Genomic DNA, 16,557 nt, shown 5'->3' with positions numbered 1-16,557 from the left:
TAAACATCACAGAGACTTTTGAAAATAACTATGAATATCTGGTGGCCTCTGGTGAAAACACAAATACTATAAATACTGGGCTGCAAGGAATTCAGTAGACAGCTGTTTGTCAAGTGGAAGCAACCCTTCTGCACTGTGAAGTGCTCTGAATGCATGTGCCAACTGAACAGAAGGAGTAAGCAAGTTACAGCAGAAGAGAAGAACTATATCTAGACACAGAAGAAAACATTCAGATTATCAGGACTGTGTGAATTGTAAAGCATCAGACATTAAAGTGGGAAAAAATAAATATTACAATAACTACAGCTTTTTGAAGCAAACAGTCACTGCATATAAAAATACGTAACAAAAATTGTAAGTTAATGAGTTCATTTCACTCTCTATTAAAGCACTCATGTCAAAAGTTCATAAGCTTCATGCACTCACCCTGCTGGGGAATCAGCTGTGGGATGAAGCTGCATTGTGAGCTCACCCAATTTGTTGAAGGCTGCACCAGCTGCCGTGAAGATCTCGCCAACCTAAATAATACATATTTTATACATATAGCACATTGAAACAATGATCTTCATACACTACAGAATAATTGTTTTTCTGCTCATGCTGATCTGAAACCAGACCTCAACAAACATTTCCAGAGAGAAAAGACTTCCTTACATTGTATTTAAAATTATAAAAATTAAGAATAAAGAATAAGCAGGAGCAACAAGAGCTTAAAAATTGAATCTTAGTTACACTCGTCACTTAATGTACACTCATACATTTAGAACAGGGCCAACAATACATGAGAGTGGTTAAAAAAATTACAGGTCTTGCCACTGGTCTCTGTCAATTTTCAAACATAACATTAGGACAAGGATATTTTCAGCACAGTGGGTGTCAAACTATAATGTGTACACTGTACTGGGAACAGGCACCCTAGATTGATAATTTTAACTTCCATTCTATAAATTATTTCTACATTTGTCATATAAGATTAGAGGGTAGGAGTCAGGTCACCAGTTTCAAGCATTTTGCATCAAAGACCTCCAAGCCCTTCCAAGTACCATACCATTATAATTCATCTTAAAGACACAAAATCAGCTCAGTGACCTGCACCAAAATTCATTACGGAACTCATGCCAAAGATTAGAAATTGATGGAAAGTTTTCTTTTGGGGGGATTCAATCAATTTTCTAAAATAAATTACTTTAGACAGATTTTCCTAGTTTACAGTTATGGTATGTCATCATGAACATGTGAGTTAGTAAGTGAGTGTGTGTCACAGAGTAATAAATCTGAATAAAAGATCATTGCATGTTGAAATCATCTATGCCCTTACAGTCTGGTGTTTAATTGCTGAGGACAGCATATTTCTACACTCAGTAATATCAATTTATAATATAGACACTAACATTTTGTAAGAACACGCCCAGGTTCATAACTGTGCAGTGATGAACCATCGATGAACAGTGATGCATGAAGGTGTTATAACTAGTCATTACTAACTGTAAAGAACTAAATGCACAATTTCTTTTAGGGATGCAAGAGCTGTCTACCCTAGTGTAGCACAAGTAGGAGAACTTAAATTACAACAGAACAATGACTTTCTTTCACATTCTTTACAGGAACTTTAATAGGCTTAAATGCAACTTACAATTCATCCAACATAACCTCAAAATATCACAAACTATTTAAGAAAATCAATCGCAGAGAAAAATAAAGTACTAAACAATGGGCTATAATTCTTGGTCACTATGAACAGAGTCAACTATTATAATAAATAAGTCATGGTCTTAATATTTCATGAAGTCCAGAGGTTAGATAACGTAAATACATTAACGAAATATTGAACCATGCATTAATTAGAGTATACTTCTATATAGCCATACATAGGGTTTTCGCGGTTTTCCACTGTCCCTTCAAGTAAAAGCCTGGTCATACCTGCGCGTAAATAATAAATTATTTATCAATCCTCAGACATAACGTAAAAAATTACAAATTAAAGTATTTTGAATTCATGAATTAAACACACTTACCTTACTTGCAGAATTCATTGTGATGTTATATTAATTTGTGTTTACGTTTACTTCGTATATTCTCAAAATACAATAACAAATAGCGTCCCAACGTTAACGAACTCCAACGCAACATACGAATTAGGCGTCATGTCTCTGGGTTTAACTTCTTTGACCAAAGGCTGACAAGTAAGCCAGCGCTACCAACACAAAATATCTTGACAAAGAGTGATAGCATCCTGATTTCCAATTCGAAATCTGCAGTTCATGTCATTCATGTACATATGTATCATAAACGAACAAGCATATGATATGGGCATAAGACTATAGTCCGTGCAAGTAAGATTTACCCAACGTAAAGCTTAGATACAGGCTAAAGTAATATAACCTTACCACAACTTCAACTGTCATACAAAGTGTGCCTTTATTGAACATTTAAAATCAAAAGGATGTTCACCATATTGCATGTGGACATTAGCCACATGTGACAACTGCACACGCACTTGTTTTCTACGATCGGTGTTCAATCTCCAACAGAGATATAAGGGTTTCTTCTGACCTTTAGGTCCAGACTGGCTCTGGGGACCACCCAGGCTTCTGCCCAATCGGTACAAGGGGCTACTGACCACATACCCCCTTCTAATTACCAGATTGAAAATGAGTAAGAGACATACCTCCTCTCTCATAAGTGCCAACATTAACATGCAACGGATGGGTTTACTTTCTACATTCGATAATTAACGGGTCACTTGCTTGAAGATTTAAAACATGATGATGACGTCACTAGAAGCCTTCTACACATGTGCATGAGTATCACTAACATAAACGAACCCAACCTACCCTAACACAGTCAAATAAAACGTCAGCGCATCAGCCTGTAAGCACTTAGTAACGACAAAATGGTTTTATGATTTACCCTGATGATGGAGGCCGCAAGGACCTCTGAAACCCTGGTAAACTTCTCCCAGACTACACGACGTTACAACCCAGAAGACAGCCATCTTCGAAATCACCGCTGTGAAAACTTCAAACATAATACTGAAACAGAACTTAAAGGAACAGGGGACTATTTTTTTTTAATAAAGTGAGAAGCATTTGTGTTCCTTAAAATCCTTTTACACAGTATAACTATTGCTCTTCAGAATAGCTTTGTGAGAACTGAGATTTTCGCGACGGTGAACACTTTCATTACAGTCTTCTTGGTTGTGACGCCATGTAGGCGTGAATTTAGTAACTTCAAAGTTTCACAAAATTGGAAGACGAACCTCTAATAAACACGCTGCTGTAGTCAACATAACGGTCAATGACACGGGGAAGGGCTGTTGATGCAGTGTAATGCACCGTTCTCAGACGAACTTCAAAATGCCGCCCTCAAGACTCTTCAGAGCAGGGGTAGCCAAACCTCCTGACCTTAAGAATCTCAACTAGCAGACCTTCATTCAGAGTTCTAAACTATTCTGTCCTGACAACGCAAAACATATAATATTATATATATATATATATATATATATATATATATATATATATATTTATAAACTGCGATTACTGGCATAAATTTAAAGAATGACCATCAATATATGAACCCAATGTTACAAATTTGAACTAATCTGCCGGTAACAATCCTCGTCAGTTTGGCAATGTGGTTTATGATGTATACAGAAAAATAAATTAAATTAATTTGCGATATTTAATTATTGAACTATTATTATTATTCAATAAATGAATTGAATTATTAATATGGTATATTTATATATTTAGTTTCATTTGTTTGTTTTTGTATTTTTAATGTTTATTTTTATTATTTTGAAATGAATTTAATTATTTATTATATTTTATCCTGTACTCTGGTTTAGTGCTTGGCTGTTATTGGCCTTTTTGGCTGTTGTCAAGCACTTAAATAAATGAATTGAATTGAATTATCTATAAAGACATTAAGAGTCTCTAGCTCATAACCAAAGGGATCTAATAATTGGCTACATCTAGGCAGTTACAATCTTAAGTCATCACAAACTTTGACTTTAAACAAATAATGTAACTCACATGAAATTTTGTATTCATTTGTAACTAAATAAGTCGAAAAAAGAAATCAGCGGGAAGAAATTTCAGGCGTCCTTGTGTGTATGGTTTCGTACACGCGTGAGTAAGGATGTGTGGGCTCCTGCGTAAAATTTTCAAATTCGGAATTCCAGCCGAAATCGGTTTCAAGATTTATATAAAATTTATTTCATGTTTGATATAGGTACTTGTGAGACTCCTTTTTTATATTCTAGCCTTTCTGGCGTGTTAGTTCAATTCTACAGGACATCAAGCTATTTCTCTTTTATGTACTTTTTACGTATCACAGTTTTAAATAGAAACTAATTACAGACTTTAGAAACTGAGAATTCAAGGATAAGAAAGTTTATAAATGAAAAGTAATTAATTTTCAAGTCCTTGCGACAATGTACACTGCAAGTCATTTAAACAAGTATTTAATAAAAATAAGAGCTTACATTGTGTAATCACTAAACTAATTCAATTCACGTTGTTATCACACACTACCAAAATTGAACTGCATTGTGATACAATTTTAAATTAATCAAATTCTCTAGCAGTAATGATGAAATTTACCTACAGTACTGCTTTACAGTATAAAGGAATTCTTTCTCAGTGTTTTTAGTAAAACTTATTTTTAATGAATTACCATAAATAAACACGGTTATATAAAACCATTCAGAAATCCTTATTAATGGTTGTTACAGAAAAATACTTTAAGTCATAATTCCAGCATCCCGTCTAAAAGTCTGCAGATTAAAATACATATACTTGTTACGTTACTCATATCACACACTTGAAACCCGATTTCTCATTATAAAGGAAAGACACAAATTGTGGGTATTTGAGAACGGGAGAGGGGTATTTGGACGCAAGAGAATAACAAACACCCGGAGGACGGAGGAAACTACATAAACGTCTTTTAAGCGAGGAGATGCATAAAAATTTTAGCCACATTACGATAACAGTTTTTATCTTCGTGCTCCGACTTTTATGCCCTTCGTTGTAGGTGGTACGAAGCAAAATAACCTCAACCTATTTTTCTTGTTAATTTGAGGAAAAATGTAAATTTTGCTTTTAAGGTTAATGGCCAATTATCTGGAGAAATATACCGGACTTTTTGCTTAGACACACGTTCAAAGAAGCTATCATGCAAACCGTACAATGCGAAGGACGCCCTGAGATTTGGTTTGCACTTTATTTTGGTTATAACCTATTTTAAAAATGTCAAAGAAATGAAGTGCCTTTTTAAGTTCTTTAAGCTAATCAAACGACTCAAAAAAGTACAGAGGAGAGTCACGTTCATCTCTCCTTCGGACCACATGCATTGTTTTCACAAAATATGGTGACTAATTCGCATTAAATTTAATATGGTAGGATAAAATTAAAGTTGTCAGTGGAATTTAATTTTGTGCTACACTTGTTAATTACAATGAATATTGTAATATAATCTCTTTATCGCTTTTTTATTACCTGTACGTACTGTCACAAACAAACATTTCTGATAGAAGTATCAGACGTGCACAGCAGGGAGATGTTTATTTGAATTGTGTTATGGTCGTGTTTGGTTTTGAGAACTCGCTCTGAAAACGTAATATTACTTTCGTGTCTATACATGGCAAAATAGTTAACAGATTTAATGAAGCCTGTATCTGAAATGTTTCCAAATATATCAAGGGAAATCGATGACAATTTAAAAGATGTACGTGACAGAATTAGAAGGTATTATTGTTATTATTAAGTTCATAAACAATTAAATCCTTCAATCCCTTTGTTTTTCAAAATAATATGCTAAATATTTAGGTACAGCCCAGGTGCAAAATATAGGATATGACATAACACATAGCTTCGTGATGTATGCAGGTCACATAGCTTTGTTAAATGCGAAATCTTAGAGGTTACAAAGAAATTCATATGCAGCTAGGGCAAATACGTGCATAATTTCTATGCGAAAGTCTGTTTTAAATCCGCCTCTTGGAAGGAGATGAAACTGATCTAAAAATAAGTGAGAGAAAGGAAAAGGACTTTGAGAAAAGTAGATGGACGTATGACTGTGTCGTGCGGGTTCTGTTGCCATAAGATTAGTTAGTTAAAATAACTTATTGATATTGCAAATATTGTCAGAAAAATCCTATTATAATGATAACAGAGCAGTCGTAAGTACGTTTTATGCTCGTTGTTAGGCAAAAAAACCGCGTTCCTAATAGTTTTGTGAAGTTAGCAAGTTAATAAAAGTACAAGTAATTTTAGTTCTCAAAACCACCGGCACCCTTCTGTGGTCAACTCTTCATTGAAGTATCTTTGTTCTTCTACATAGAAGTTCGTCTCTGGTAACAAAATATCGAGCAAGTAGTTTTCAAGGTCTCTGAGGTCGCTGGGGGTGTTTTTAAAAATGTTTTTGCATCCATCCGTTTTCTTTGAAAAGTTACAGGACTTAGTGTGGGAGTCGTATATTGAGAATTCAAAGAAAAGCTGACTTCCCCGTAATATGTTTTTTCAGTTACAATATTACAATGCACTGTGGACGAAGCATTATCACAAATACATACATGTGGGAAGGATATACCGTGTACTTGGAATGTGCGTTTGTTGTGGGTAAAGGCCTGCAAGATACAAAATTGCCTAATTGGAGTGCTGTCGCCCTTGAATCTCGGATGGCTCTTACAAGAAATCTACCGGTGTCACATAAGCCGTGACTACGGAGCAAAGTACAATTTAAAATGTTTGGATCTGTAACTTTTTATTCAGGTTACATGTTGGAAAACGAATTCCAACACAGCAGTTTATAAGTGTTCGATGTGGCATCCACTAGTGATGCGACACACGTCCCATCTGAATGCAATCTTGTCCCACACTGTACGTAGCATACCGTCATCGGCCCTTACGAGTATTACCTCGTCACGGACTGTCCCCCAGTTCCCAAAAAGACTGTGACCAAAGGGAAACATAAACTTTATTCTAAACGTATCCTCAGAAAAGACCCTCGAATTGTGTGGGTGGGGTGAAGGGAGTACAGGATCGAGTTTGCGTTCAGATGGGACGTGAGGAGCATCTATCCTTCGAAGTCACAGTGAGCACCCATAAACAAAGTACTGAAGGCAGAGCTTCTGTCATCGCACAATTCTTTTTTTATATGTGACTTGTATAAGCCTTTTAATTAACTGGACTTTAACAACTGATTTGAAAGATATTAGTTACGCTACTTTGCACTCGAATTCAGTTCCCCACTCCTGTTAATTCATAATTAAAAAATTGCTACTGATACTCGTATATTTTCACTGTTTATTTACTTCATTTCGCGTACATACTCGGCATACACTTTGGTTTCCCTCTTCATGACAGTTCATGAAAGAGCCATTGTACGATGTTTAGACTGAAATCACATTACCTCGGTGATAATTCTGTTCCCAAAAAAAACAGTATCTGTTTTTGCTGTAAACGTCGCATTTTCTGTCAACTTTTCAGAGCGAAGTGCGACAGAAGACACTGCCGACGGTCTTCGAAAGAGTCAGGCCAGGTCATGAGAACGACGAGGTATAGCGAGGTCTTTGTTTCAGCATACAAAGTCGCGACTTTGCTTACTACCACGTATTTTAACGATTCTGTGATCACCAACACACAGCCAGGAAGAGAAACACTTCTTGTGGATGCTACGTTGCAGTGTGGGTTCATGGAGATTCTTCATAAAACAGAAAGGAGCACACACATTTAACCGACCTAGATGTCGCCTTAACACAAAATTTAATTTAAATAATTCTAGTTTAGGTTTTGGGGGTCCGCAGTGGCGGCGCGGTCTGAGGCGTGGGCCTTGTGCCGCTTGGTCGCTGGGACCGTGGGTTCGAATGTCACTCAAGCCTAGGATGTCTGTCAGCGTTTTTCTGTGTACAGGTAGAGGCCTTGCGACGGGCCGATCCCTCGTCCAAGGAGTCCAAGGTTGGGACCCGCTGTGCTCAGGCACTTGAAGAACGGGTCGTTCCCAGTATCCCAGTTTAGGTTTCAAAAAAGTACGCAGAGAATGATCAGAGTCTCAAGATTGTATGAAGGTAAGGAAACGTGCAACAGTATTTGCATAATTGATGCATTATTACTAATTCGCAAGCAGAGGCGAATAAGTTTTGTTGACTTATTTTTTAGGTTATTTAACGCCAGCTCCAGCTGTGTATTTAAATGCGTCTGATTAGATGTATAGATAATTATTTATAATTCTGTAGGAAAATGTAGAGTTGCTGAATGTTAAAGCGAGTGGTACATATAATATCAATGTGACTTAAGGGGGTAACGTTAAGTCTACAGACATTAAGTGACTCACAATATTAAACGTGTTTACTAGGTTTAATAACTAACATGCTGATGTACACGCTGAGTTGAATCAATGAACTGCTAAGGAGTATTCGCGTATGCATAAAGAACCTGTTTGCTGAGGCTTCTGTTAATTTTGAGGTTCATTGTGCTTGTGGTGGTAGCCAGGGGCTTCTTGCCCTTGAATAGTACGACGACCTGATCTGTAATCAACCTTACATTATTCTGAGATCGATGTTTGAAAATCAATTAGGGAATACTGGTATGTCTGACCTTGTATAACCCTGCACTATGGGGACTTCACTAAGGCAGTGTGGTGAGATTATTTTTCATTTTCCCCTAAGGTTTGAAGTAACAATAATGTGCCATAGAAACTTATAACAAGTCAATGTCTCGCGTGCATGAGACAGTCGAATTGCTACGGAGACAACGTTTTGTATAGTCCTTATTAATTTATAAAATGAGAAATGTAATAAAGAATGGATCGGAAGTTATACCGACACCAGAAGAAAGGCACCAATACATTGATGAAATACCGCTAAAGAAACCATTTTGATTTCAAATTAGTTTCAGCTTGAACCACGTGTCAGAGTTTTCAGATATATTTAGCAGCATTTCGTGACACTGAAAAAAAATATTAGATTTAATATATGAAGAAAACAGAGAACTGAGGAAATTACAACAGCATCGTCGCTCTGTTCACTCACATGTATTTAATGTCGACAAATAAAATGTACTTTTGTCTTAATGCTCCATATGCCTCTTTGTTGCAAATCGGCACGTCGCCTGGTCGCCAAACTAACGCAATCTAACCTAACCCAACCTAACTAAACCTAACTTAACATAAATCAACTAAAATAAATGAAAGCCTCCGAAACTCTCTCTCCAGGTCGTCAGATCGCCATGTCGCCACATCTACAGGTCGCTAGTTCGCCAAGATGTCACGTCTAACAAGTTAAGATCTCATTCAACAGGGAAAATAATGACAATTCAATTGCTTGGTTAATTACATGTCTCAGTCAGATTGTCCTTTTCCAAGCTTGTGCTGGTTCTTATGCCCTCTGTTTCACATTATTTTAAACTTCTGAGTGATGTAATTAATTCAACTGCGTATATGCCAACGATAATAGACAAACGGAGATGCTGAGTAATGCCAACAGAGAGAAACTACGCCCTTTAGGTCAGCGTTCATCAACCTATGGTACGAGTACCACTGGTGGTACGCGAGCCAATGTTGAGTGGTACGTAAACTAAGCTAGAAAATCAAAGGATAATATTAACATAAATAAGATTTAATGTGTTAAATTAGAATTAGTGGTACGCCAGCGAAAAAGGGTGAGAAATTCAGCTTTAGGTGATGTATTGAAAATATGTTTCATGTTTTCCTAAGTGAGGAATGGATTTTCTTTTTCAAAAACCCGACTAATAATCCAGAATTATGTAATGTAAACGTCATGAGACAGTACGGTAGTCGGGGTGAGTGACAGTGATACATAGTTTATTAAAACAACGGTCGGAATGTCTGTCCTAAATAAGTACTGTATATAAACTGTCCTTGTGCTCTCCTCTTTGAAAAAAAAATTGGCTCTATTTGAGATCTCATAATGCTGGCTCTCGTTCATAAATCCCATATTAAGTGTCTTACAACATTGTTTCACATATACTCCACAGTTCGTAAGTTTTAAAATGAAGACATGTAGGTTATGACTGCATATGTGTCATCCATTTGTAATTTAAGAACGAAGTGGCCGAGATTTATAAAACTTGGTATGTAGGTCATGTCACTGAAAGACATAAAAAATACCACTCGGAAATAATGAAAACATAACTTGAAGGTTCACTACCACAGTTAATTTTCGCGTAATCAATTTTGTATGATATTTGTTTTTCTTAATCTGTGGGTGATTTATGAATACAATTTTCTTTGAAAGAGAAAATAAAAAGATGTGTAAGTGCGAACTTTTTTTTCATTCTACAGACAAAATATCTTTGCTATAAAATAAAACTTTGCCTTCGATTTTATGTGGAGTTGGATACGATGAGTGAAATAAACCCTGGCTGTCGATTCTTGGCAGTCAGTTTTCATTATTTGTGTTTTTTTCAATTTAACTTCCTGCCAAAATATCTGTGCAGAAAGGGTTAAATGTGTGTGTAGAAGATTTTAAAGCATAAGGTAAGAGTTTATTAAGAAGTTTTATGTAAGAAATAAGCAGTTTCATTACTTCACTACAGTTTATCTTAAGAAATAATAAAAATAAGATTATTAGGAATAATAATAAACTAAGAACTGGTGCTTCAGCTACTTATTAATGACACTATATAATGTTACGAAACAAAAGCATAGGGCAATATGTTCTGAAACTTTCTCTGCCTTCTAAAAATACTAAAAATCAAATAAGAAAGTGAAGCTTCATAGTTGTTTCTTTTTCGTTCAGGGAAAGCGGTACGTCTAATATCAGACTGTAAACACATTAACAGATAAGAATTCTTCACACCACAGGACATATAGCGAGGAGTGAATGTTTCTCTAACAGTATACCAAGTTCAATGATTCCATCTTAACTACGGGGTTAATTTTGGTTTTATGAATATTACAACCTGTCGCCCCCCTTGACTTGGTACAGATTCGTTTAAAATTACAAACACAATAGGATTGTTGAAGATGTAAAAAGAAAACACTTTTGCCACATTTAATTTCTGAATATTTTAAATTAATTTAAATCGTTTGAGCATATAACTTTATGATTTCTTGGCATCGAGAGGATGAAAAAAAGAACCTCCCATGTAATGACATAAAAGCACGTAATTGAACCTGATAATGGTTAATCCTTCGAAATATGAAATACAAAGTGTCACTGTGAAGGATGTCGAGTAGAACTACGTCAAATAATTCCAAAGGTATGAAAACTAAGTCATCTTGTGTCAAGGAAACGGAAATATCGTACTTCATCGCCCTAGGCTGAGGACTGCAGATAGGCCTACACTTTAAATTAAAGTCTGGCTATACTACGGATAATCCCACGTACAGGATATTATATTTTCAGAGAAAATAGAATATCATTCGCATAGAAAACTATAATACAACGTTTCCAAAATAGAAGGAAGCAGTTTCTATGTCCTTTGCCTCGAGGTTATGAATATATTAAGTTAGAATTAATATTATCATTCAGAAATCCGTTTATCCCTCATAATTTTTTGGATTAGCATAATTTTACTTGGTTGACGGCCTATCGGCCTATCGCAAGGAGTGTTTTCAAATAGAAAGCACAATGAGATCGCAGGTTTTGAGTTATGAGTCTATGTCCATGTTTTTCTCTATTGTACGAGATATACAAGACCTTACACTTTTGGACCACTTGGCCACTGACAGAATAGTTCGGTGAATATTAACATGGCACCAAATTACATATTCATAAGATTATTTAAGGAAGAATAAAGCCAACACTCTTGCATAGTTTTTATATTTAGCCAAGAGATGACGACTAAGTCTGCACTAATGCGTTATTTGCACACAGTAAACAATATATAATGCGCAGAGGGAACATCGTATCAGATCCTGTACCTGCCCAAATGTTTGAAGTCTTAATGATTATCGGATTTAAGAAGATCTGTGCTGCCATGAAGTTTGTGAGTGGATGTACTTGAAGACTAATATCTGTACAATTAGAGAAATACAACGCGATGTTTAAGCTATTACTCAATGTATAATTATACATTTGTTAAATTACAAAGACAGAACTTTTAGGGACTGTAATTAAAAAGTACAATCATTACACTGTTTTATTTGTTGAAGGAAATTGATGAACGGCGCAGTTCACCCAATCAAGTAGAGAGCAGGATTCAGTGTAATGAACCTTTCAGAGGGCTAGGACCACGTGTTACATCAGTTTTTGCTGTTCATACATTATATATGTCATAAAGGTGAACAGCCTCACCCAGAGAGCCGATCGGAAATTTTCTATCAAACACCTGGAATTTACACAAAAACAAAATTGTTAATGTAAGGATATGAAGAAGCCATTTATTATTCCTATAGAAAACTTTTCAGAATCAAAATTTTCTTTACGAAATTATAATGAAGAATGACATAATAATAATGATATTTGGTTTAAAAATTAATATTTACTATCAGTCTAAAATATGTTATAGTGATAAAATCAGTAAGCCTGCGGGTTCTTACACTAAATATACTGGAAAGAACGGTGATTGTAAAGAAAAATCGGATACGTCTAACTAATTCATGATTATTCTGTAATTTGTGTGATAGAGGCTGATTCATTAAACAAAATTTGGTTAAGTCTATCGTACCGAAGTCAGAAAGTGTGAATGGTATTGGTTGCTAGCAGACGTAGTTATTACGAAACCAGCCTTAGAATTAAACAGCAGCCATAATATTAAATAAGCACTGATTATGTATGCTAGACTTCGCTACCAAAGGAAGCATATTCTGGGATCAAGTTAATAATCTCTAAAACTGTCCTGTTTTCAGAAATCGTTTGTAAATATACACACATAATTAAAATAGTCTGTCTTCTCTTACGCCAAATGAGACAAAACTGCCCTGCGGATATTCGTCGAGGAAAGCATGTTAAATTATTCCGGACTTTGATAAGTGAAGAACGGGTGTGAACTGTGACCCGGAACTTCGGGCCGTGTGGATGCATATTCAGAAATACTATTTACTTCTTAACGTCATTAAACTCTAAAGTTTATAGATTATTTTGAACTGTCAAAGCACCGTTCAATGTGAATATTAAACCGTTCATTTGTTTGGTTTATGATACAGCCGGGTGCTTTGAAGATTTCATGAAAACATTGAGATCGACTTCTGAGATGCTATTTAATGCCGATGAATTAATTTAACATGCAAGCTAAGTAAAATACTTCAAGCCTTTAGAAATAAAGCAATAAAACGGACGCTATATGACAATATGACAAGCCACTAAATATAAAAATACAAATGGTCATGTAACTGTTTAAGAAAATAGTTTATGTTATATTACACGGTTATTTTTTACGTTGTTCAAATTTATTTATTTCCGAGACACAACGGCGCTACCAGTAGCTCTGACTACATAGCGTCAAACAGTAGAATGAGTAATGTACAATTAAATGACGAAGATGTAGAAGGAAGCAGTTTTGGCCTAATTTAAGACATTCTCCCTGTGTTTGCTTGGACAGACTGAGGAACAAACCCACTATATCCAGAAAGCGAATCAGGAATTCTGAACACTTCGCCGGAACGTTCTGTTATTTAGTACCTCGAATATAGAGACAATTACAGTATTTTGCTTTTAATTAATGTTGTGGTCTATTTTAACGTCTTAGTCCTACATTTTCTTTAAAATACTGAGAAATTTTTTAGAAAACTTTAATGAGTCTAAGCGAGAATCCAGCCTAAATTAAACCCACATCTTAAATACACGTTTAACTAAGCCTTTACTCTCGTATAAGACTACTCCATGGCGTTCAGTCTTGTTCATATCAAAATCGGCCAGCTGAGCGACTATAAACTTTTCAAGAGAGATCCTACACCATGGAGTTTGTTGGTTATGCACTTACTGAGTGCACATAAATTCTCATGAGCAATCTTAGAGCCATACATCGCTGAAGATCAAAGGACGACGGCGTATTCTGACGACACTTACATTAGACCAGAGCGCATAGTGACCTGAAAAGGCGTCGACGAATCAGTACATACGCCACTCCGTTTTATGGAACAGCAATCAAGTGAAGATCTACAGGATTGCTCAAGAAATTAAAATAGCCCCTGCCATAAAACATGCGTCATCATCTCTTGCGAACAAGAAAATGTGCCCTCGTGCTTCGTAAATGCGAGTAACTGATCAACAATTTGATCAATCATTTACCGAGTAAAGTTCTTTATACAGAAGACTGCGTCCGCGTAATACCGGGTTTTTGCAAATCCAAAGGTCGAACATAACTGTCTCTAATGACGCTATTCTCTTGCTACACACATTTTATTCTTATAACTAGAAACTTACCCTTCCCCGTTATCACTTATATCTTATCAATTTTATTCTCATATTTATATCTGTCTTTATAAAAACAATATCTTATATTTATTATTTTATAGCATCATTAGAATGTATCTCTTACGAGCTACCTCGTCGTTAATAATAGGCAATTTTCTATCAAAAATTGTTATTTCAACTTCTCCGTGTCCAAAAATTTTAATAATATATGCAGACATCTTCTTCCGCCTTTACACAAAGGGAATCTTTCTTTCTCAGCTTCCTTTCTCACCCCTCCGAGTTTCCAACTAACAGTCATGAACCATGCCAGTAATCTCTTTTTGTTTTTGTACAATATACAATGCATGCTTCATTAACCCACTCACATTTCACAGTAAAATATTAATGGCAGATTAACAATTCATCTGTTTAAAAATAACCTGCACTGCGAATTTAGGTTAATATTAATTATTATATTAAAGTTGTAGGGTTATATTCTGTCTGAATTTATGACAGTCCACTCATTAAACAAGCGAAAAACAAAGAAATAATAAAGTCAGAAAGTTAGAACACAAATGTCTACATGTGTATTTTCCACTGGTATGATAGTGGATTTTAAAAATCAATGTAAATTATAGTGTAATAAATGCATAGGAATGTTTCTGAACTATTAGATGTATTACAATTAATTATTTATTCTTATGAAAGTAAAAGAAACAAATATATTTTAAACACGTCATTTTACATTTTTCGATAATTTTATTTCCTAACAGAGGTTTCATATTCTTTAAATTTCCGCCACCACACTAACTTTTAGTGGCAATTTCACTCACAACTTTAGACGGACAATGCGTCTTTCTTGTTATTGGCAGTGGTAGGATATTGAGAAATAGAAACTTAAGGTGAGCACCAACGTCTCAACCCTCACACCAAGTTAAATTAAAATGAAATTATTAAGCTAGAAATACACATGTACATATGCTCGATAATTGTATCGTGAATCTTATTTTTATTATAAAATAATGAGTGTACGGTAAGGAGTAAAGAAACAAAATGTCTTCATGTTTCGTTTCTTACCATGGAACGCGGTGTGCCAGGGCAGTGTCGGAGGTACCATAATGCACTTCCTTTTCCGGGTGAGCTTCCATCTCGAAAGCACTGTGTTTAGGTACGTCACAGACTTCGCCTCGGAGAGATCAGCTAACCAACTTGCGCCTTCATCAGAATCCCACAGTACAAACGTGCTATTCATAACGTGTTTACGTATTTTGGCAGTTTGCGGTTTCGCGTAAATTATTCTTCTTGTTTTTAGAGTTAATCACGATTGACGAAAGCCAATGATCTATGAAGAATTTAGCAGCTCGCCCTGTCCATTATCGCATTTCGTGTTTACAATGCATAACAGGAAGTGAGAGCTTTGGTTTAAATCTGTTCTATTCTGCTGCACACTATATTTGACCATGAATCCAAATGGCAATAGTGGACCACAAGAAAGTTTTGTTTATTTCTAGCTTATTTAACGACGATGGCAGTACATCAGGCTGTATCGCGTCTATGACATGCGGATTCATTATTAATGAAGTGGAAAGTATTTATAAGGGAGCGGTGGTAGAGTAGTGTAAGGTACTATCACAGAATTTCTTTAGAGGAATTGAAGAAAATCACAAAAATCCTCAGTCACAATAGTCGGTCCCCTGGTCGACATCTAAACAAGAAACTTCCAGAATGCGAAGCAGGATTGCTAAAAAATTAGTCACGATGTTCCTTGTATTGCGTATTCGGAAAAAAAACACGCAAGAAGATAAAATAAATGCTTCATATAGTTATGGCTGTTGATTATGAAACAGACATCTTGCTCTTAATGTAGATTTTCATAATAATCAATCAATTACTGACTACATTTGTCGCACTACTTTGCGCTTTGCTTTGAGGCGATGGAGGTAAAACTACATGCATTATTAGCGTCGCCATTAATACAGGTTAATGGTTAGTTTCATGATTCGGCAGCCTTAATCCCCCTTTCAATTGGGTTCTAAACTCAGTGGTTCGTATTTTCCTTCTTGACGTAGTTTCTGAGAAAAATGTCGCACTTCGCTTTCTGAGAATCGATCCTTGGCCGTCTAACTTGCAACCCAATTTATTACTTCACTTGTAGACAGCAGGATAATTACACCCACTTTGATCGGAAAACGAACTTTATATTTAAAATAAACTGGTATCTCTGCATACGACGGTGTAAATGACACCTGACCAGA

The 16,557-nt window shown here is 35.7% G+C and overlaps 1 protein-coding gene across 2 annotated transcripts in view; it reads right to left on the bottom strand.

Annotated features, from left to right (window-relative positions):
* LOC110830909 (BPTF-associated chromatin complex component 1) overlaps positions 1-16,557 on the bottom strand; it is a 154,449-nt gene that overhangs the window by 3,481 nt on the left and 134,411 nt on the right. The window contains exons 1-2 of one of the 2 annotated variants that reach the window (XM_022066305.1): positions 2,016-2,176; positions 427-518 (exon numbers count right to left, since the gene is read on the bottom strand). In XM_022066305.1, coding sequence (XP_021921997.1) covers positions 427-518; positions 2,016-2,033 — 110 coding nt within the window. In that variant the 5' untranslated portion in view covers positions 2,034-2,176. Of the gene's footprint in view, positions 1-426; positions 519-2,015; positions 2,177-16,557 lie in introns of those variants that run through there. The other variant, XM_087355335.1, reaches the window with a different exon arrangement.

Source organism: Zootermopsis nevadensis, unplaced genomic scaffold, assembly GCF_977971745.1.
Source record: "Zootermopsis nevadensis isolate Lab colony 2312 unplaced genomic scaffold, Znev_1.0 Znev_ptg000024l, whole genome shotgun sequence".
Classification (NCBI taxonomy): domain Eukaryota; kingdom Metazoa; phylum Arthropoda; class Insecta; order Blattodea; family Termopsidae; genus Zootermopsis; species Zootermopsis nevadensis.
This window is presented reverse-complemented; position numbering and strand designations above follow the sequence as displayed.